Source organism: Danio aesculapii, chromosome 5, assembly GCF_903798145.1.
Source record: "Danio aesculapii chromosome 5, fDanAes4.1, whole genome shotgun sequence".
Taxonomy (NCBI): Eukaryota; Metazoa; Chordata; class Actinopteri; order Cypriniformes; family Danionidae; genus Danio; species Danio aesculapii.
The window spans coordinates 47,258,540-47,283,229 of NC_079439.1; the positions used below are offsets into that span (position 1 = coordinate 47,258,540).

Genomic DNA, 24,690 nt, shown 5'->3' on the forward strand with positions numbered 1-24,690 from the left:
TCAATGAGCTTCGCACTCACTCACAATTATCCTGCAAGACCAACTGCAACCCTGCGCTGTTCTCTAGGTCAGTGCCTTCCTACTGATTTTGTTTACAAGACAAAACCCTGCAATGCATTCACTGGTTTATCAGTGGTCACCTTGGTTTTACGAACGCACAGAACAGCCTGTAAAACCCCAGTTGCAGCACAAAATCATGTTTATCCTCATTGAAAGTGAACATGTATTCATACTCACATAATCATGGAAAGCTTTGGCTTCACTCGAGTGCTCGCATGTTTCTCTCCTCTCAGGAGCAGCACAGTAGAGGTCCCAGAAAACACTGCCATAAAAGATGTACAACGTAATATAAAAAACGGCTGATTCTGCAGTCTGAGAATGAATGACTGTCCTCGGTTAATTAAAACCCTGTTTGGACGGGAATAGAATCCCCTGGGGGATTGTTTGTTGCACAGATGTACTTTGAGATTATTACTCTGCTAGAATAAGACATTTTTGAAGCGTTTTACATGCAAAACTTTGATGTAAATTACAGAGCACCTTATGTTCAGCCAACTAAGGAATCCTTTAAGAAAATAAATGTCATTCAAATGCAAATGTCTATAGTATATAGTAAAAGTATATAGTAAATAATAATTAAGTAATATTTAAGTATTTAAGTAATATATAAGTAAATAACACTTTAATTTAGTAAACATTTAATTGAATAAAATGTGACCCTGTACCATAAAACTATAGTCGTATGTTGCGCAAGTACACACACACACAAATTCAAGTAGTACTTCATCCAATTAAAAATGTATCTTTCACTTCAGTTTAATATTATTTGTTTTATTTTTCAAGTAATATATCTTAAGTGAACTTTTTAAGTTCAAAACATAGTTAAATATAAATGTTTTTGATTAAGAGCTCAACTAAGAAATATTTGTTTTGACCAATGTAAAATTGTAAGGTTACTCTGCAGGCCAGTGCATGTGTATTAAACAGAAACTCAATAAGCTTTGTACTTTCATGGACTTATAAAATAGTTTGAGGCAAATTATTTATTTTTCATTGGCTCAAGTGATTAAATTTAGATGTGAACATTACCCTATTTTTTTAATTGGATGAATGAACATGTAGTTTTGATTAAAGCTTCTTGTTTAGAACAAAAAGAGAATTCAAATAATTGACTTTCTTCAACAAGACAAATATGCGTTGTACCAGGTTATATAAAATTGTTCTCATGAAGATAGAAAATATTGTTTAAGGCAAATTATTTATTTTTCATTGAGTAAAGTGATAAAATTCAGATGTAAACCATTACTCTAAAATGTTTTTAAGTGTATATGTCTGGTCAAACAAACATATGGGTCAATGCAATGCCAAAATTAATGACAATTAAACAAGGATCATGTTCCGTTACGATATTTTGTAAATGTCCTTCCATAAATATACTGTATATATTACTGTATATATATATATATATATATATATATATATATATATATATATATATATATATATATATATATATATATATATATATATATATATATATATATATATATATATATATATACATATATATATACATACATACATACATACATACATACATACATAAATTTTTAGTATTATGCATTGCAATGCTGAAAACCTAATTTGGAAAACTTTAAAGGCAGTTTTTTTCGAGAACCCTAAAATTTGAGAATTTCCAATAGTTGTATCACACCAAATAATGTCCTATCCTAACAAACCACACACAACAGTGGAAAGCATATGTATTTCATTTTCAGATAATACATTATGACTGGTTTTATGGTCCAGGGTTATGGATTATACATTTGTTTTCTCACAACAGGTTTCTATTTCACATAAGTACTGTTTTTTTTTTTTTTTTTGTACTGTCTATTAACAATTTCTATTAATTATTATGGTTTTATGTGCTGCATACATTCAGACAACTTAACCTGTAGACACTACATCAAGAATACTGTATAATATAGGGCTGAACAATATATTGTATGAGCATCAGTATCACAATGTGTAAATCTGCAAGTCACATCACATGATTAGATTATTTATTAAAGATAAACATAAAGATATTATTAATTTTTAATTATTTATACAATGATGACCATGTTATTTTACATTTGATTGTTCAATTTCTGTACCTGAATACTGTTTGACTTCCCAGAAAACCATAAAAAACTGTTCATTTATTTATTTTTGCTTGTAAGTTATTTTAAATTAAACAGATGCACTGCATGATCATCCCAGTCGATCTAAATGAATGAAATCTTTCCAAATTGAGCTATTCAAATCATCTGGTGAAATTATGTTCATACTGCAGGATATATTGCAACAAAACAATATATCACAATGTAAGATCATTCCAATATCGTGCAGCCCTATTGTATAATCACTCATGTCTTAGAATTAACTACAGGTGCCATGCAATTACATATGTTATTCATATCTTAATCAACTCAAATACATTTAAAATATTCATTTTGAAACTTCTGCATATTCTTACCACCACCAGGAGTGCAAGAACCCAGGCGGCTCTCCTAATGTGATGTTCTTCTCCCATCGGATCTGCCAAGCAAAAGAGAACAAAGACAGAGTTATAGACATTCACTGACAAGTCGACCTGCGCTGCATAATTAAGGGCACATTCTACCATGGAGAGTTGAACTTTGAGTCAAACATGGTGCCCAGAATAAATCTAAGCGATAAAACTGTAACCTGGCATCTGTTTGATGAACATGTCACACTGGACAATTTAAAGAAATGGCTTTACATTAAATAATTCTTTATATTAACAGATAATTTCTGGAAAAGTGTTGAACATCATCCAAGTACACAGGGCTTTCACTAACTTAAAAAGGAGCAATTCCGAAAAAGTGGAAAATTGTATTCGTTTTGTTCAGGATTGGTCAGTAACAGGCATCTGAATATAAAGATCAAAGTATTGGACCTGACAGCAGCTACAGTGCTTATACAGTATATAAGTACACCCCTCACGAATCTCTCTTTTAAATTCATATTTTTAATAGGAAGCTATACAATATTATATTTGTGCATATACATTAGATTAGTCAGTACTGAAGCCAAATATGGAGCCCATCTAACTAAATAACTTACGATAACCCTCCAAAAACTAGTACACCCAGATTTATATGTTATAGAAAAATATTAAATACAAAACAAAAAAGAGGAAAAATCAAGCGAAGCAAAAAATGGAAACATTTTGTTGAAATTTTGCAGGTTGTAAAAATGGTTGTAATATTTTTTTTTGCAATATTTTGCTTGAATTTAATTGTATTATCTTTAAATTTCTAAATATGTTCAGTGACTAAAATATTTTTTAAATAAATATATCTGTTTAATAAATCTGTTTTGTTTAAATGCACCAAAATACATGGCCTATATTCACTGAGAAATGGATAAAAATAATAAATTGGGTGTACTCAATTTTGCTGGGCACTGTACAACGTAAACTGTAGGCCAAAATTTGCATAATGCTATGTCTGTAAATAAAGGCAATATCAGGGTGAATTGATACTTTTTTCTATAAAATTACATGATCCAGTTGTATACAGTAGGCATTTACTGACAGCTTTCATGTGGCACACCTCCATAAATTAAAGCCTTCCAGAAAGACAGAATATATGACCTTTTATACAATATACTTCCTACCATTAAAAGTGATACTCAGGGAACATGTTAAATTAAAGTACATAAGTACTGTAGGAAAGTAAGGAAGGAAGGAAGGAAGGAACTAATATAGTAATAAATGAATAAATAAATAAATAAATAAATAAATAACACAAGTTATTTAAAAAAACACTACATATTCTGAAGAAAATAGTTGGAAAAAAAATTAAAGTGTATGTGTGTACATTTTCAAATTGAGTATATTTAGTACATCTGTGTATTTAGCTGTTTTCATATGCAGAAGACCCTGATACACACAAGAGAAAGCAAAGAACAAACTGGGATGAGATCATCTTCAAGAACATCAGGCCAAAGCAAAGTTTGTTTTAGAAGTTTGAAACTTACTTGCCAACACAAGCTTTTTGTAAGTCTTATTTCTGGCCACCTTTGAGCACCTTTGAGCTCTGCCTTCTTGCACATAGTCTATCAAAATCCAACATTCAGAGCTAAAAACACAGAATTCTTTTTTGTGAGTTTTTTATTTTTTGCAGAAATTTAAGTTTGTAATCCCACCTGAAAACACAGTTTCACAGTCTCATGCTACTGTAAAGTTAGTTATTTACAAAAACACAAGTTTAAAGCCCCTGGTATACTTTAAACGAATTCAAAGAAAGAACTGAAATTATGTCTTATCAAAAAAAAAATTTGGCAAAAAGAAAATTTTCTTTCGGCTTAGTCCCTTATTTATCAGAGGTCGCCACAGCGGAATGAACCGCCAACTATTCCAGCATATGTTTTACGCAGCGGATACCCTTCCAGCCACAACCGAGTACTGGGAAACACCCATACACACTTACATTCACACATGCATTCATACACTATGGACAATTTTGTTTACCCAAATCCCCTATACCGCATGTCTTTGGACTGTGGGGAAAACCGGAGTACCTGGAGGAAACCCACACCAACACAGCGAGAACGTGCAAACTCCACACAGAAAGAAACAACTGACCAAAGCTAATTTTTGGGGGACATCATTTAGGCTCCTAAACAGCTTTGAGTTACCATTGGGTCTATGATGATTTCTATGATAATTTGTGTCACAAAGTATTCCTAAGTGATTTAACGAAATAATTACTAATTACTTTTGAAAGTATGCATTTTGTATTTGCAGTGAAATACATTTTAAAAGTAACATATATTTAGATCTAAACATTACACTCAGCACAACAGCCATAACAACATCAGATTGTCCAATAACATTATTCCTTCTATAGAAGTATGTCTAACTTTTTTTGCCCCTGATCAAAAAACAAACAAACAAACAAACAAACAAACAAAAACATGAGTATATTGCAGCCTTATTATAACCCCTTTTTACGTGATGTAAAATAAGTTGCTTGTGTCCCTAGAGTGTATATGTGAAGATACAGCACAAATAATTTTGTATGTAATTACATCACACAAGTGTCCACTACTGACACTCAGGCTCATTCTGAAAACGTACCCCTAAATACATTTTTGAAGAGCACCAAATATGTTTCAGAAGCTACATTTTTTTTGCAGTTTTTGTTTTCACGAATCCATCCAATTTCGCGAGGCCGCTGTGTATACTTCTTCAGATCTCAAAATTCTCTTGCGAGTGCCATTCACACCTGCTGTTTCTCATTGGTAAATCCACAAGAGGCCGCTGTCGACTGACTGACTGAATGACTGACTGACCCACCCTCCTCCTTCCCTAAACCCAACCAATAGTGTTTTCAAAAGCACAGATTGACCCAGCCACCCACTTCTCTAAACCCAACCGACAGTGTTTTAAAAAGCAATCCATAAAAAGAAAATCCCTCGCCTTTCTACCATGTTTTCAGATTTTACCACATTCTCACCCTGTTATTTACTTGTTTGTTTTATTTTTGGCTTTTGTTTTTGTCTTACCTGCTTTCTGAAACCGTTCTTCTCCAGACTTGAACCCCGTCATTGTGGTAAACTTCTCTCTGAGTCTCAAGTCTGCTGCCTGACATACATGGCGAGCTAACCGGACAAACTGGTAACAGCTGAAAAGCCGTCCAGGTAAGCGGTCAGATGAAATGCAGCCATATGTACTTCTGGCTCCATAATTTGCGATCTCCAGAAATGTATATAGGGCTGCATTTTCAGAATGAGCCTATGTTGTTACTGGTGAAGCATCTGAATGAGTTGGACTGTCGTCAACCCCTGCGCAAGAATATGTTCATGTAAACTTCCCTCGTTAACTTGATGAAGTGAAACACACTTTAAAATGGCAGTAGGGATTCCCCAAGATACCAAAAGTGAAGAGAAGTTTGCAAGTGGATGTCTAAAAGTAAACTGGAAAACAGCCATAACTTTCACGACTATAAACTCTAATGGCTGACGACTGCTTTTCACTCAGGGCTGTTTATACTAATGAGGGAGAGATCATCACTAATGGGTGGGTACAAAGGGAGAAGTTTTAATCAAAGTGTTTCTGCAGACTTAATTATAAAATAAATATAATTAATACATTTTTACCATTAGAGGCTGGCTGTATTTACACACTACTGCCATACAACTGTGTTTAAACCCCTTATAAATGTGATTTTTGCAAAGTAGGTCTCCTTTGAGAGGTGGTCTCTAAACTAAAGTAGCCTGTACTTTGGCCATAAACCTTCCACACTTTTAACTCTTCCTCAAAAGACTAAACAGGAACAGAAAAACACCATCCATCTTGATGAGATCATCAGTTTTAGTCAGTGGCCACGTGAGATGAGTTTACAGAAATAAAAGTGCTGACGACAGCCACCATAAACAACATGGGTGTGCCCAACATTATCTCAATCCACTGCTGTGAGAGCAACGGCTATTTTTGGGTTCGAGTCTAGCGTGAACTGGTTACATGAGCAGGGTGGCAAAAGATAGGAGTTGAAGAGGAAACTGGCCACAATGGACGGGGCGGGCGGCTTAGTCACAGGCGCTGGTCAGAGTCACGACAGCACTGTCTGGATTGTTGTTTTTTTCAGCTGCTGTGTTTTTACCTCTGTGATAGTGCCAGTCTCTTTCTCCCTCTCTCTGTGGATTCTTCCAGTATTTATCTGATCTTATTCCTCTGACATTCACAAATATTTACTTGAGTCTAAGCTACACCACTCATCTGCATCTGCATTTACTTTTACTGTTCAGTTGTATCTTGTCAGCGATCCTGTTTGTCAGTAAGCGAGCTGTCGCGAACACTGATATAAACATCTCTTTCCCAAACACAGCTTGAGAGAATGACAAGCTATTAACAAAGGGTGCTCGGTTACAGGCCCTTCAGAAGGGAAGTAAAACATATTGCTCGCTGATGGAGGAATTGTGTCTGCAATGCAAATGGGTCTGGAAATGTCCTCTCTTTGTATTAGGTCATCCAAAGGCCTTTCACAACCAGCTACCATCAAAAAAGACTTCATGAATGTGGAAAAAACACATTGATTTACATGCAGTCCTGTTAGAATCTGTGTAAATAAGCCCACTCCCTGCTGCATCTGCATGAGACAGTGCTATTAAACAAATGGTTTGCCTAGTTTCTTGTGCCAAGATGTTTTTTTTTCCAGTGTAATTAAATTAAGCTGTGATCAGAGAACGGTAAGGGTTTAATTGGAACAGTGCTGAAAGCCTAAATTATATATATATATATATATAGTTTCACCTTAAATTAACACTCCCCTTTTTAGAAAAGGGACTCATTTTACAACTCCCCTAGAATTACAGTTGAGTTTTACCATTTTTTAAATATATTTAGGCCTAATCCTAATTCTACGGTGGCCAAGAGAGCTTAACGCGCTACTATTTAAGAAAGCACATGCAATTGCAAAAAACACCAGCAAATAAAGAAACGAGCTTCATCAATTTGACAGCACACGTGTTGCAAATTCTCACAACACAAACAACTGAAGAAACGCACTGCAAATTGGTCACAACACTTGCGAATATGCACGTAACACAACGGAAATGTTTCTAGGAGACCCAAAAACATGACGGACCCTGTTGAGATATGGATGTGTTATTATCATAGATATGTGTTATTATGGGTTTATTATGTCATGTACTCAACAACGCGTATTTCAAAGACCCACAATCACTTCACGGAGCAACAGTCACGGCATAATAACACATCTAAATCATGTTTTTGGGTCCCCTATAAACATTTCTGTTGTGTTACGTGGATATTTGCAAGTGTTGTGACCGCTTTGCTGCGTGTTTCTTCAGTTGTTTGTGTTGTGACTAATTTGTAACACGTGTGCTGTCAAATTGATGAAGATCGTTTCTTTATTTGCTGGTGTTTTTTGTAATTGCTCATGCTTTCTTAAATTGCAACGCGTTAAGATTTCTAGGCCCCCGTACTATTCTACCCCTTATGCCTCATTCACACTAGCAGCGACTTTGAAGCTGCCTGTTGCTCTGTATGGCGACCTGCTGTAAACGCAGGTCTGTGTAGGTATATACAGCATGAATACAACCAACCTCTGAGCAAGCTGAGAGAGGGTCATGTGAGCTCTACTTATGCTCCTATTGGCTGTCACTCAAGAAAGTCACTTTTCATTAGCATAAAGTTGAGGGATTCTCAACTTTGTCGCGTCGCTCGATCTAATCACCAACGGTCTGTTAAAATGAAAAGCTTGTCGATTTGCAGCTGCGAGTCGCTTGTAGTGTAAATGAGGTTTTAGCCCTTCCGCTTCCCCCTACTCATTGTTTTGCATGTTCACATGAAGGGGTAAGGGTGTCCGAATTATCCTTAGGTTCAAGGCATAGGGCTATAGGAAAAACGGCTAAAACACGGAAGTCAGGAGATGCACAAATATGTATTTTTTGTCATTATTACAAGTTTTTACAGTAAACAAGCACATGTTTTAAAACATTTATAACAGCGTTTGTGTTTTACAATCATGCTTTAAAAATGAACGATAAAAAAGTGCTAAATTTTGCTATTTATAATCCATAATTACAAGACATTTCTAGTAGTCCCACAACATACTTTCACATTTGTCACTCGATGACACTCAAATTCCCTGTCAGAAAAGTCTAGTGGCTGGGAATGAGCTTTTTACAGTCTCTGGTATACTGTTAATGTAGTTTTTGTGTGTTTAGGTAAATATGGCCACGGTGTAAATACACAGTACAGTTACAGGTTTATTGCCACATTGTATCATAATGATAACATGATATCTTAAGCTTCTGATTTCCTGAAGATAAATACCAAAAAATAACGCAACTGGAATAACCACAGCAGCCGTGATAATCAATCTCATATGAAGCAAGAGATCGCGATGACATATGATGACATTTGCAGGTGCTGTGCTGCTGTCCCATTTCTGAGAGGTAAAAATTGAAGCCTTTTCTCTTCACACTGTTTCAAAGGTAACTGTTGGCAATTTAGGTAGCAATAAATTCCATTAGTGCTATAATTGTTGTCCCTTTCACAAAGGTGTTAATTTCACAAGTTAAAAAGAGTAAGTACACAAGCTGTGATTGTTTAAAAGAAGTTAACTGTTCATTATCAGCGTTATATTTAAAAATAAAAAAATCTCATCAAAAAGTGTTTATTACTTTTACAAATAGTCAACGATATTTTTCATACAAATCTAAATAGACATATTTCAAATAATGTTTTTGCTGAGATGGCCAGTCAATCTGAGAAAACATTCATTATTTTGTATACTACATAAAGATGTAGATTTGAGTTGCGATTACACAATGACATCATCACTCAAAGTAATATGTTAATAAGAATATATTTATTGTGCATCTGGATGTAATGTTTTAATATAATATAATACACGGTGCCTCAGAGAGTAGATACATGATGGTAGATACTACGTGATGACGTCACTGATATGCACATTAGTGCGTGATGTCATCCGGCAACATGTAGCTACTTTTCGGGCAGGCTTTAGCTACTTTTCGTTGAAAAAAGTTGGCAACACTGATGCCCTCTTCACTGTGGCAGAGCTACTCCCTGCCTCACCTCATGTCTTTTCAGTGCGGCTCTATGTCAGATCCTTACATTAAATAAGTGATAGACAATTATGAAATACATTACCCATCAAATGCAAAGTGAGGACATATGGTAAAAAATGTCAACAGTGTATAAAAACATTTTAATAAAGCATTACATTGACAGCATACACAGAGTAAGCAAAAGGCACGCGCTCAAGCCAGTGTGCAAGGGATTGCACAATCTGACAAGAGGCACAGCTCAATGCTGCGTCACCTCGCTTCCTACACTGTGATTAAACAGGAAAACACAGTGATTTTGATTATAAAAAGGGTTGAAATTATTTGAATTATAGAGAAATTGCATTTATAGCGCAGATCTATGGACAAATATTGATTTTATCATTAGTATACATGATTTCATGATGGCAGGTGAGGATGATGCCTTCCCTGACCGCACATCCATGGTTCACTTGCTGCAGCAAGTGCAATGATATTATGCAGCACCTTAAACAATAATGATAAATCATCTCTCTCTCTTCATGGTTGCAATAATCCAGTCACTGTGTAATATCATTGGCCATGGTACAGCCTTAACATTCCTTGATAAAGATGCTTTTATTAAGTGTTTTTTAAACATTGCCTGAACTGATTACATCCTAAAGAGGTCTTTAAAAGTGTTTTGTGTGTATATTAGCATGTATATTAGTATAAATGCACATTCAGTACAGTTGTGCAAACACACCAATCTGACACAAGCACTGTCTCTGTGCTTTCTCTCTAAACATTATGGGCAACAACGTTTTTGTACTCATTTAAAACAGAGTAATACTCTCACATAATTATCTCATATTTGTCAACAAGTTTTGTTTGTAATATAGGTAACACTTTAGTTTACTTACCAATTCCCATTATAAACTACTGGCTTATTACCTGCTTATTATTACACTTGATTATAGTAGTACTTAAATACTATGATCTTATTCTACATCCCTAATCTTACCTAATACCTAAACCCAACTACTACTGGTTTTGGAAGGGAATAAGGAATTGTACCTTAAAATAAAGTGTGACCAATCTAATTAGCTCCAAAACAAGTCAAAGTTGCATGTAGATTGTGTGCACAGTCACAGTTGCATATTGTATGTTCTGATGACAAAATTCACATAATGCATACTGTACACCAGGGCTGCACGATATTGGAAAAATATGATATTGCAATATTTTATCTTTCTGCAATATTTTATCTTTCTGCAATATCACAAGATAGTTTGAATGATACTGTTTAATGATTTTTCTGGGGAGTTTAACAGTATTCTGGTACAGAAATAAAAAAAAAATCACAATGCAAATAGATGATTTTCATACTCTGTCTCATTTCTAGTTCAAATATTAAAAAATTCTTAGATCAAGTAAAAATATTGTTTTGCTTTTCAACTTCAGAAGAAATAAGCCAAAATTAAGAGTTTTTCCTGATAACAAGTAAAACGATCCGCCAGTGGGCTAAGTAAACGAGCTTGTTTTTTTTCTTTAAAATGTAGATATTTGGACAAGAAACAAGGGAAAAATTCTAAGAAAAGCATTTTTATTTTTACATAAATCGTATACATTTCATATAAACACAAATGCTGAAATGATATATTGTGCAGCCCTACTGTACACACCATGCTTGACCATCACATACACATGAACACTTAAGTTTATTAAAAATGCAGTTCCACCCACCTCCGACAGGAATGTCTGTGCTGATTTTTGAGCTCCCACATGCAGCAGATATTCGTACACATACAGAGCTAACCTGCAGAGACAGAAAGATTAGAAATTTGAGGAGATTTTAGCATCATTTCATATAGATTAAATTTTTTTCCTTCATTATGCCTTTATTTTAATACATCTAAAAAAGACATGCCATAGAAAACATTTGCATTATTATTTATTATCTAATGTAAGTATTAATGCTGCAGACAACCTCATACTTAAAAATAATGTCTGAAATTTTGCTCCATCCAACTTATGACCTCTCAGCCATATGCATCACTTGACATCATTTTCAACTTGCAACAAACCATAATATATACTACATGACAAAAGTCTCATCGTCTTTCCAAGTTTTAGGAACAAATAATAACTTGACTTCTAGTTGATCATTTGGTATCAGAAGTGGCTTATTTGAAAAGCAAAGGCCTCTAGATTATGCTTATTTTACCAAAATAAAATATGATCATGACTTGATTTTTAATGATTTAATTAGGACACTAAGGTCTGACTTTGCTTAGACAAAAGTCTTGTCACTTAACAGAAATAATGTACAGTATAGAATATAAAGTCCTGGTGCAGTGGAAAAATAATTAGTATTGTGTATGACTCCCATGAGCGTAGAGGACTGCATCCACACATCTCTGCAATGACTCAAATAACTTAGTAATAAAGTCGTCTAGAATGGCAAAGAAAGCGTTCTTGCAGGACTCCCAGAGTTCATCACGATTCTCTGGCTTCATCTTCAATACCTCCTCCTTCATCTTACTCCAGACATGCTCAATAATGTTCATGTCTAGGGAGTGGGCTGGCCAATCCTGGAGCACCTTGATCTTTTTTGCTTTCAGAAACTTTAATGTGGAGATTAGTGGTTTTTATATTTATGTAGTAAATAATAATTTTTGTATCATTTTAATCCTTTATTTTTTTTTTATTTGTAAAGATATTTGTGTATTGATGTTAATCCTGTGTGTATTAAGCAATGTGTAAGAATTTGGATCTGCATAGGCGCATAACTAACTGCACTGGACTTTAGACTAGCTTTTAGAGATTCTCAGAATAGCAACGCACCAACAATGCGCCTTAACACACCGCCTTCATATAAGTCCACAAAGTGGTGCAAACGGATTTGCTAGTTAAACAGCGTGGCGCAAAATGTGAAAATTAGGGTTGCGCTGGTCTGAAAATAGCAACAAATCGCAATAAACACATCTTGCACCTTATTGCGCTGGGTGTATGATAGGGTCCAATAACTTCATACAAGGTTCACTTTCAGATTTAAAACGTAGCTGGATGTTTTATTCACTGAGATCTGTGTTACACACTGCATGAAAGGCAATATTTCAAAATCTATAATGTGGGCACTTTAATGTGTATCATGTTTTAAGTGCATAATACACAGTAAAATTGCCCGATTATGGATTTTTAAATATGATAAATGATTTTCACTCTCAATCTTTGAGAGTCGATTTGAATATGAATATGTTAAAGAACCTGAGTTCTGAGCACAGTCCAGCAGCATCCTATTAAATTTGATCATTTCAGGCACAGTCAAATCTAATTATATTTCACACACAGATGAACAATTCACTCTCCAGCTAGTTTCAGCAGACACAACACACGGTGCACTGAATGACCTCCAAATGTTCAGAGAAGGAACAAATACTCACACAAAGCAAAAAAATAATAATACAAGCATATATACATGAAGAACTTTAACAATTTAGAACAGCGTTTGCAGAAAAGAAGGAAAAGTTGAAGTGAAATAATGACAGCAGACTCGGGAATATTGGAAAACCAAGATCAAACACTAGTGAGTTTGAGGGAGGAGATTTGCAGGTTGGAGAAATGACGGGGGTCCTGAGCCCCTGAGAATCAATCTTTCTGAGACTGTCAGCAAACTCTCATATTCTAATGACAATAAAAGAAGAGGAAAAGAGAGACAGCAGGGACTTTCCAGCTGTGTGGGTTATTTTTTATTTTTTTTACAAATGAGCTAAATCCAAAATCTATCAACTGGAATGGAAAAGAAGACAAGTTTCATCAATCTGATTATACAAGATATGTTGTACAGTCCTAGTTCACTGTTTTTGAACTAGATGTTACATTTTCTAGTTAATGTCAAGTATTGTAGCGGCTGACTGATATATCATAGTGACTGACATTTTTTATTATTGGAAGTATTATTTTTATTATGCATTGACATATATGTCTTTGGGGCCTAAATGCTGCATTTCTGTTCCCTCTTTAAGATAAGTCACTGAGACATGAATCCAGTACCGGACAGACAAAATGACTAATCATTATACACTTTATAACATGATAACATGTTGTGTTACATAAAATAACACCCCGGCGTGAAGTCTTTTTGGAACAGTTCTATTGGACATCAGAGCTATAGCCCAGCAAACTAGCTTGTTTGAAATCGTTCAAACAAACACCCCAAAACGGTGTTTCCCTCAAAAACGATCAAAGATTTTCTAAATTATATATACACAGTTGAAGTCAGAATTATTAGCCCCCTGTTTGTTTTTTTTCCCCAATTTCTGGTTAACGGAGTAAAATAATATTTGACTAGATATTTTTCAAGACACTTCTATACAGCTTAAAGTGACATTTAAAGGCTTAACTAGGATAATTAGGTTAACTAGGCAGGTTATGGTAATTAGGCAAGTTATTGTATAACGATGGTTTGTTCTGTAGACTATAGAAAAAAATATATTGCTTAAGAGGGCTAATAATTTTGACCTTAAAATGTTTTTAAAAAATTAAAAACTGCTTTTATTCTAGCCGAAATAAATCAAATAAGGCTTTTTCCAGAAGAAATATTATCAGACATACTGTGAAAATTTCCTTGCTCTGTTAAACATCATCTGGGAAATATTTAAAAAAGAAAAAAAAATCAAAGGGGGGCTAATAATTCTGACTTCAATTATTCTGACTTCAACTATCAACGACTATATATATATATATATATATATATATATATATATATATATATATATATATATATATATATATATATATATATATATATATATATATATATACATATATAAATACACACACAACAGATCTGTCTGGTTCTTGAATCTGATTGGCTGATAGCCGTGTGATATAGCCGTGCGATGCATACTCTTGTGGCAAGCAGAGGACTACAGTTTTATAAATACTGCAGCCATTGGACAACATAATGTACTTTTGAGGCTTTTTAGGCGAGAATGTAGTTGTTTTGTAGCAGAGCAAAGACAGTTGAAAAAAATTCTGCATAAAACTACGAACTACAGCTAATCAAGTCATTAGAAATCTGGTAAGTAACATTCTAAGTCGCTCTCTCTCTCTTGTGTATTGTAGCGCTGTATTCATATCATAGTAATTATAGTGCATTGAGTGTGAGATAGGAATTTTGTATAACTCTGAGTTACTTTTTGGTTGGCCATCTGTTTGTTTCTAATGAGTCCCCTGTTTTTGTTATTGCAGAATAGTTCAGTAAACAGAAAGAAAGAAGAAATGCCTGCATGTGTTTAACGTTTTTCCTTATCACAAACACAACAGTAATCAAATCAGTAAATCTGTTTGCGCTGCTTTGACTTTTTCAATCTCAATCTCTCTGCTTTTGACATCAGTTGCAGGCAGGAGGGAGGAGGAGCGGGGCTGTAAATGGCACGTGTGCGGGGAGTTTGAGACCCCTGCTTTAAAGTAGCAACGGTTTCTTCTGTTCTGACGTCAGCTGAAGATGTGAAGGAATGGCGGAAGAAAGCAGTTCTTATATCACACTCATAGCAATGCGATGTGGTTCCCACCAGTGCTGATATACAGCCACATCACACTGCTATGAGTGTGATAATGCTCATATATATATATATATATATATATATATATATATATATATATATATATATATATATATATATATATATATATATATATATATATATATATATATGTGTGTGTGTGCATAACTAAGCATGTATTTAAATGCCATCAGGATTTTATTATTTATTTTCAATGCACTATCCCATATATATTGACCTTATTCTTTAATGCGGAAGTGTGCTCATTTTTGCGATTGTTTTAGAACTTCCGATTCAGCTGCCTATGCGAAAAATGACTAGGAATAATAAACGGCAGAAAACGGTCAAACTACTTACTCTACAAACAAGTGTTTGCATGACAATACAGACAATGTGGAATAATATAATAAGAAAATATCAGTTTGCAACACCAAGCAGCAAAACCAGCTGTTTTTAACGTCTAAAAATGAATGGAAGTGAATGAGACCGGAAGTCTTGAGTCAAAATGATTTAAATGGCTGCGCCCACTCGAACGCGGAGAATAAGGTGAATATTGGCCTACCCTTTATAACAACCTGTAGCTCTGTAAACTATATATGTATATTACATAAAATATATAGAATTACACATACTGTTTTTGACATTCAGTTATAAATATTAATCTTTTCATTATGAATGCAGCAGGAATGAATTATGTGACTGAAACATCCAATATAGCCTAACAGTTTTAAATAAGATACATTTAGTGTGTTTTATTACATATTTAAATACTTTTATTAAACTTAATATTTAATACATATTTATGCGTAATGCATGTTCCTTTAGTTTCATAATTTTTTTTTATGTCTCTCATCAGCCTGGGTGCATTTCCAAACAACGACGTAACTGAACTTTTATAGTTCGATGCATCGTTTGGGAAAAGAACGACGTAGTGACGAGTGTTTCCCCAAAACCGTAGTTGCTCTGTCCCAGATCCATCCTTTGAACCACATTAGTTATAACGTTAAATGCCCATAATGATGCTCTAAACTTCTTTAGAGAAAAACCCTATCATTTCTTTGTGCAAACTGTTTTACACGCACATGCATTTAAAAAAATCCAATATTAGTTTTAGTAAAAACATGCACTTTCGCTTTTTATTAACTGAAATATATGTAAATGGCACATATAGGGCCTGTGTTTCCTTTACAAATATTATTGAGAACATTACATATTCTATTCCAAAACAAAAAAAATCACATACAAAAGCTAACACGTAGGCTATTCTAATCTCATATATAAATCATAAAATAAATAAATAATGAGGTGATTTATTAAGAAATTAAATGTATTATTTATTAGGAACTGAAAAAATCCTACTTTAATAATAATAATATTGATGATGATGATGATGAGTATTATTATTAAGTCAGATATTGTTTATTTATTTATTTTTTTTTTTTAAGGTCTACTTTTACAATTTGACACATGCAAACCACATGCAGAAATGTTCTAACCAACAGGCCCATGTCATACACAGTACAGATACTTAGCCTAATAAGTAACCTACTATAAATTAAAAGCATTAACGTATGCTATGTTGTTTGTTTTCACAAACTTTAGAGACGTAACATAAATTTCGCTTTTAAATAGTAGATCACCTATAGCTTTCATCATGAGGCTGTGTTCAAAATGACATCAATGTTTTCAAAGTCCTGAAACTGAACTGAAAAAATACTTTGAAAGCAAATTACACCTAAGACAGATGACTCAGATGCTTTTTTAAAATAATCAATCCAAATTTAAATGTTAGAATGTTCTAAACGATTAGGGCATGGGGGAATAACTGGGAATAGAACACAGCCAGGAACTATTTCTAACTACAGTTCCAGAGGTGTAGTTGCAAGCATTCAAGTTTGCTATGCAGTTTGCGAATGTTCGTTGGAATGATGGATTTGGGAAACGGCAAATCAACGAACGATGTTTGTAATGACAGAGCTTGCGACCTTAGTTGGCCAACGATGGTTTTCGTAAACGCACCCCAGATTGATTTTTTAATACAAGCATTGACCATTAAAAATCTTATACTGGTCGATCACTAACTGTAAATGTTAGCTCAGGGTATTGCTTGATGTTTGTTATAGTATTCCTGGAAGGGGAAAACGCTTTAAAAAGATAAACAAGCAAATTATAAAAGTCAGAAGCTGTGTGCAAAAACAACTGACTGGATGTTCATTGTCCAGTTTATTACATGAATACTTGCAGCAAAACAACAATTAGACACAAAATATTGATCTGGACTGTAATAAATCACTAACTCTTTAATTAAAAGAACAGCTTGCAGGAAGTAAAACTGTTCTTAACAAGTGGCTGGTTGAATCTTACACTGTCTTCCTTCCTGCCTGTCTTTCTCAAGCCAACATACTGCTATACTATTTAAACATTATTATTATTATTATTATTATTATTATTATTATTATTATATATATATATATTTTAAGCAATATATTTTCAACAAAATATGCAATTTTTCCAGTCCAAGTCCAAGTGCATTTTTTATAAGTATGACTAATATGGATAGCAGGAACGCTACACTAATTTGCCACTTCGTCGCCTTAGAATTATAAGGCTCTATCTGCGTTCTGAAGGATTTTGAGATATTGAGCTTCAAAGTTTTTGCATACCATATAGCAAACAGTTTGTGTGTAACAGATCTTTTTTATATATTAACATGACAGAGACCATAAATGCTCTCTAAATGTAAATGATCAAAGTTCTCTTACATTTGCAAACATTTGGGGTAAAACAAACAGGGCAAATGCAGATAGAAACTTCTATTTCTGAAAAGTCATTTTCCGCTAAGAATTATAAGGTTCTATCTGGCAGATCATTAGCTGAAGCTTTACTTTTCAAAAAATACAAACAGAAAAAATAATAACTGATGTTGTAACAATATGTTGATGCTTGAGAAAGTACAATTTTTGCTTTTTTTATCATTTATTTTATGTTCTAGGATAAATATTTTTTCTTATTCAAATTAAGCACACACTGCTGTGCTAAATATAATTTATCCAGTGCTGCTATTAATTTTATGTAATTAATATGGTAATATTTATTGAATTACATGCTTTATATGAACTATTGGATTATATTTATTGGATTATATGTCCCATGAACTAAATAAATTAATTGCCCTTCAAGGCTTAATATCAAATTTAAAGACTTTAAAAGTAAACAGACAATGAGCAAATGAGTTTAATAAACACTGAAAAAAATGTTTCACTGACTATATATACACAAATAAAAATACTTTACATTTCTCATATTATTTTTAAATAACTGTTTCTTTTTCAACAATGTAAAATTGAACATTTCATCTAAATGACAAAAAAAAGCTTCTAAATCATCACATTTACACACTCTTTCAGTTTCAGTTTCTTTTCTCAATTTTATGTGGTGCGGCATTATTTACTTGACTTTGATTTTGTGTTTCTTTCTGGTCTTCCCCGCTCTCAATGGAGCAATCTGGTGGAATGACAAAGAAAGCTGATCCTGATTGGTCCTCATGCGTACATTCGAAGTGCTGATTGACTCACAGAAAGAACCTTCTAGAGCCAAGCTTTTTTGTTTTTTTAAATAAAAAGTCTTAAAATGTATACAACTTATATAAAAAAATATAAATAAGTTATTATTTAATAAGAATATGTCAACTCAATTTTGACAAAAATGTCAGATAGAACCTGTGGGATTATAAATTTCTATAATCTAGTTTTAAATGAACAATAATCTACATATAACTGAAAAGTTATATTCTTTGGTTTTTGATTACATAATTTCATTAACAGCCCAGCCATGAGGGACATTTACCTTTGTCTTTCTGACTACAGGCTAAACCAGAGTACTGCAAATGCTAACCACTGCCTTTGTCTTTGGGTCATGCTTTCATGCTACAGAAACCATTTTGTTGATTAACTTGTGTGGTCAGTAGCTGGGCCAGTTTCTACACCTATATGCCAGTTTACCCCGCTGACTCTAAAACTGAATTTGCATGCTTTGTTTAGCCATCTCCCATCCTCCTAAGACAATATAGACAGGACATCTTTGTCTTAATTCAGACTTGTGATAAAACTCGCGGACTGCAGACCTCCAATAGGCTCTGCAGACACATGGACTTCTCGAAGACGCTGTTTGACTGCAGATTAACCAACACGTCTCAATAAAGGAATTCTGCTTGTTTCGAGTCTCGTGGACTGGGTTCTCTACTATATTCACATCATTAATTTTTTTACAACAAACCTTATAATTCTAATGTGACGACTTTTAGAAAACTGACCTGCACATAAATAAATAGATAAACAGACATTTTTCAACATTTTGCTGCTGCTTCCTCTTGAAGTGCTTTCTTTTTATATCCCCTTTCACTTTCCCCTGGTTGCTTTCTCTACATCCTCGAATGTTTAACCGCTTTGGCAAAAGCACATAAAAGATGTAAATAAAATGCAACATTGTTGATGGCACTGTGACTTCTGCTACTGCTGTGCTTCCTGCCAACTGCATTTGACTCTCAGCACTGTCACGCTAGCTTTCTCAAGCCAACATCAAAGTTTGTCAACAAACTATAGCATCTAGTTATTATTATTATTCAGTAGTCACAAGATGGTACCAAACAATCAAGATCAGCGGAGTGACAGATAAGTGTACTGTTTGTTCACCAACATCAATTTGTACTTCTGCTTTTGTACAGCGATCGCTCAAGTAGAAAAATAACTAGAAGTATAACTTGGGCCTAAAGGCCAATTTCTACTTTTGCATTGAGTGCAGATGTAAGTTCCAACATAGCCTTCGCACAGTCTTAGTCCCTACACCAGTGTTTCCCAACCCTGTTCCTGAAGGCACACCAACAGTCCACATTTTCAACCTCTCCCTAATCAAACACACCTGAATCATCTTATCATAACATCAGAAGAGACTCCAAAACCTGAAATGAATGGGTCAGATAATGGAGACATCCAAAATATGTACTGTTGGTGTGCCTCCAGGAACAGGGTTGGGAAACACTGCCCTACACGATACCCTGACGTGGTCCCTGATGTGCACCACTCCAAAAATGTAACATAATGACTCAAGATCTTTGATTGGTCGGCTTGGTAGAGGTGACAAGTGTGGGTGATGCCAAGAGCCATGACAGTGGAGAGAGTGTTTAACAAATGTTAAGACCAGAGCTGGAGATCCAGATGGATACTTTTGTTTGTGTTTACTTCATGATAAAACTCGTTAAACATTCGGTGGCTCCCGCCTCTTTCTTTTATGAATGAGTGTAAGTTTGAGCTACTTCTCCAGTGGCATTGAACACATTAAATCAGGCTTCAAACTTCAAGATGATTGGTAGTACTAAGATAAGCCCATGGCTGAAGTTTTGTTATTGGAAATGTAATATAACACAACACACTCTACCATTCACACACTATGGACAATTTAGTTGATCCAATAACCTTTCTCACATGTCTTTGCACTGTGGACACCCAGAGGAAACCCAAGTGAACATGGGGAGAACATGCAAAGTAAATACAGCCAGGACAACCAGAACCAGCCACTCAATTAATGGGAAATTTAATAAATAATATAAATAATTCTATATAAAATTAATATAATATATATATAATATATATTATATAATATAATATATATAATATATATAATTAATCAGCTATACTAATAGAGAAGACTCCAGATCTATTTTTACATTACTGTGATGGTTGGGTTTAGGGTTGGGGTAGGGATAGATACAATTCACTGAAAATTTAATAAGTAATATAAATAATTCTTGTTAACTTCCATCCACAGCCGTATGTGATCTATAGCTGATTAACCATGTAGATGGATGATAACAGCCTTCTGAGTATGTGCTAGTAGGTGCAGATGGCCCCTACTGGCTCATATCTATCAGCTGATTACCACTGATAACGCCCATTCAATCCAGTGATAACATTCAAATCAGCTGATCCTTCTTGCTGTGATTCAACTGCCACTAAACCCTTTATTCCCCACAGCCGAATCTCCATCTGTCAGTGATCATCATCTTTGAGTTCTGATTAGTCTCGTGATCCCTTGCACTCCAGTAGTGTCTGAAGGGAAAGGCACGTTCATGTTTTACCGGATCTGGCACTACATATTTGGTGATGTACGGCATCGACATTGACACGTTCAGGCAAAAGATCAGAACCCAACACGATTCATTTAAAATATTTTATTTCAAATGATTTATTTTATTTTTTTATTCTATTTTGGAAATATAATTTTTGTATTTAATAATTGTATTGTATTTTATTTTATTTTGGAATGCGTCAACTATTTTGTTAAACAATCAATGGTTTTAAACACGATGCACTTTCAGATTTAACCCTCAGCTGGATGTTTTCATTCGCTCAGTGCTGTGTTACACACTGCATGGAAGCTCATTTTCAAAAACCCAGGGGGTCTTTAAGCCATTTTAAAAGACAGTTATTTAGTTTTATTCATAAATTATTCAATTAAATTACAAATAACCTGAATAAATAACATCTGCAAATGACAAAACAGAATAATAATAATATGGTTATAACTTATGGTTGTTTAGCACTGCTCAAGACACTTGCTATGCAGTTAATTAAAAAAGATAATAATAACAGAACAGAACACACAGCCTCAGAGTGTGTTGTTAAAATCATGCTGCGTCCTCATCCCATAAACACATCCCTCTTTCCTGTTCTGCAGATGAACTGACTATATTCTCAGTGCTTGCCATACACTCGCTAGATGCAAACCAATTCATTTCCCAGGAGACATTAGAGAGCGCAGAGCAATGGAGTTTGAGGGTGATCCTGTCTATGTATTTGTATTTTTGGGACAAATCTGTCTGGGTGTGTTTGGAAGAGAACAGAAGATGAACAGAGAAAGACAAATATAGAGATGGGTAGAAGAGGAGAGACAGGAAAGCAGGAACTCATAAATGATTAATAATGAGAGCTGAACAGGAGGAAAGAGAGTGACATGAGGACAACAGGAAAAATGTTGCAACTATGGTTTGGAAAATAGCTGACAGATTTAAAAAGTTGTTTTTGTTTAACAAAACAGTTCGCATAAACCTAACAGCAGTCTCTGACATCTGCAATTAATCCTTTGAAAATGTATACTCTGATGGTTATGACCATTTTCTCTGTAACTATAGTTGACATTGGAGGAATAGATGAATGCAAGTATGGTTATTTATGCACAATGTTTTATATGTTCTATACATACACACTTCAGTTCAGTTTGGTGTAGGTAAGATGTAGTAATTTAATTTAATTTTATTTTATTTTGGAAAATCTATTTTTTGCATTTAATAATTTTCTTTTCTTTTCTTTTATTTTGGAAATGTAATTATTTTATTTAATTATTTTATTTTATTTTATTTTAGTCTATACTATTCTATTCTGTTTTATTTTATTTTGGAAATGTAATTTTTTATTTACTAATTGTAATTTATTTTATTTTATTCTAATTTATTTTATTTTAGAAATGTAATTTCTGTATTTAATAATTTTATTTTATTTTGGAAATTAAATTTTTGCATTTAATAATTGTATTTTATTTTATTTTTATTTATTTCATGTTTTTTCTTTTATTTTATTTTGGGAATGTATTTTTTTGTATTTAATAGTTGTATTTAATTTAATTTAATTTAATTGTATTTTATTTAAAATAATTTTTTATTTATTTTTATTTTATTTTTATTTGAAAATGTAATTCTTGTATTAAATAATTGTAATTTATTTTTATTTATTTATTTATTTTTATTTACTTTTTAGAAAAGTTATTTTTATTTAATACTTTTATTTTATTCTATTCTAATTTATTTTATTTTAGAAATTTTACTTTTATATTTAATAATTGTATTTTATTTTAACTTATTTATTTTATGTTTTTTCTTTTCTTTTATTTTGTAAATGTAATTTTTGTATTTAATAATTGTATTTAATTTAATATTATTTAATTTAATTTAATTTAAAATGATTTATATATATATTTTTTTATTTTGGAAATGTAATTTTTGTAGTTAATAATTGTATTTTATAGTATTTTATTTTATTTTGAAAATGTAATTTTTGTAGTTAATAATTGTATTTATAGTATTTTATTTTATTTTGAAAATGTAATTTTTGTATTTAATAATTGTATTTTATTTTATTTAAATTTATTTATTTATTTTATGTTTTTTTCTTTTCTTTTATTTTGGAAATGTAATTTTGGTATTTAATAATTTAATTTAATTTAATTTAATTTAATTTAATTTAATTTAATTTAATTTAATTTAATTTAATTTAATTTAATTTTATTTATTTAAATATTTGTTTAGTTTTATTTTGGAAATGTAATTTTTGTATTTAATATACTTGTATTGTATTTTATTTTATTTTATTTTATTTTTTTGTTTTTTGTTTGTTTTTGTTTTTATTTTTGGAAATGTAATTTTTGTATTTAATACTTGTATTATTTTTTTTTATTTAACCAATACCAGTGTCCATTCTAATGAATTGTAAAATATTATTTATTGCTTTGATGTCATAGTTGATATTTCAACATTATTACTCCAGTTTAAAGGGTCACATGATCCTTCAGAAATCATTCTGGTATGTTAATTTGCTTGTGAAGAAACCTTTCTGATTAATGAATACAAGTGTGCTGTAATATTTGTTGAAATGTGCATACATTTCTACCAGGATTATATATTCGGATTATACATATTACACATGTTTTGTCACTTTAATATTGTATTATTCTGTTTTGACGTGAAAACCCATTTTTACACTGGTATTGACACTGTTTTGTGAAGAATGCCTACTTTGATTTGATTCAGTCAATAATTTTGACATTTGGATGGGTGAGACAGACCAGTCTAAAATGTCATTTTTAAATCCTAATGCACAGTGCTAAAAACAACAGAGAGAGCACCGCATAATGAGGGCAACAGAGCAGTGCAAAAAATCTCAAGTACTGGTGATGAGAGAATAAGTCCATTTTTATTTAATAGAGGGGAACATATATTTGCAGGTACAACAGCACTGAACAGCCCTGCAGCTCACATTTCTGAATTCCCTTCAAAACAAATTTTCAAAGGCACCAATATTTATAAATAAAACATATATTTGAAGTTTTCTCACCTAAAAAAAATTATCATTGTTGGGGTACTCTTTTAAATCTGGAAGTTTTAACAAGTTTTATTGAAAAATATATCATTATCATTCAATATAGAAAATAATTATTGAGATTGCATTTATGCCATATTGCCCAGCCCTACTTTAGTCACATATATGCTGTATATACATACCTCATATCTCATACAGTCTCATATTTATGTGCACAAATGCAGTCTGTATGAAAACATTTAATCTGTCTGAAAGATTGAATGCACATGTTGATAAAAAAAGTATAGAACTGAAAGCACTGCTTCTCCTCAAATCAAAACAGGTGAAATGGAGCCATGAAACAACAACAAAACTATTTCAGAGGGGAAAAGGCCATCTAAGTCTAA

General features: G+C 32.9%; 1 protein-coding gene across 2 annotated transcripts in view; it reads right to left on the reverse strand.

Moving 5' to 3' along the window:
- ssbp2a (single stranded DNA binding protein 2a) overlaps positions 1-24,690 on the reverse strand; it is a 69,330-nt gene that overhangs the window by 35,544 nt on the left and 9,096 nt on the right. For both annotated transcript variants that reach the window (XM_056458375.1, XM_056458374.1), the window contains exons 2-4: positions 11,335-11,407; positions 2,519-2,580; positions 238-322 (exon numbers count right to left, since the gene is read on the reverse strand). In XM_056458375.1, the coding sequence (XP_056314350.1) occupies positions 238-322; positions 2,519-2,580; positions 11,335-11,407 (220 nt within the window). The remainder of the gene's footprint in view (positions 1-237; positions 323-2,518; positions 2,581-11,334; positions 11,408-24,690) is intronic.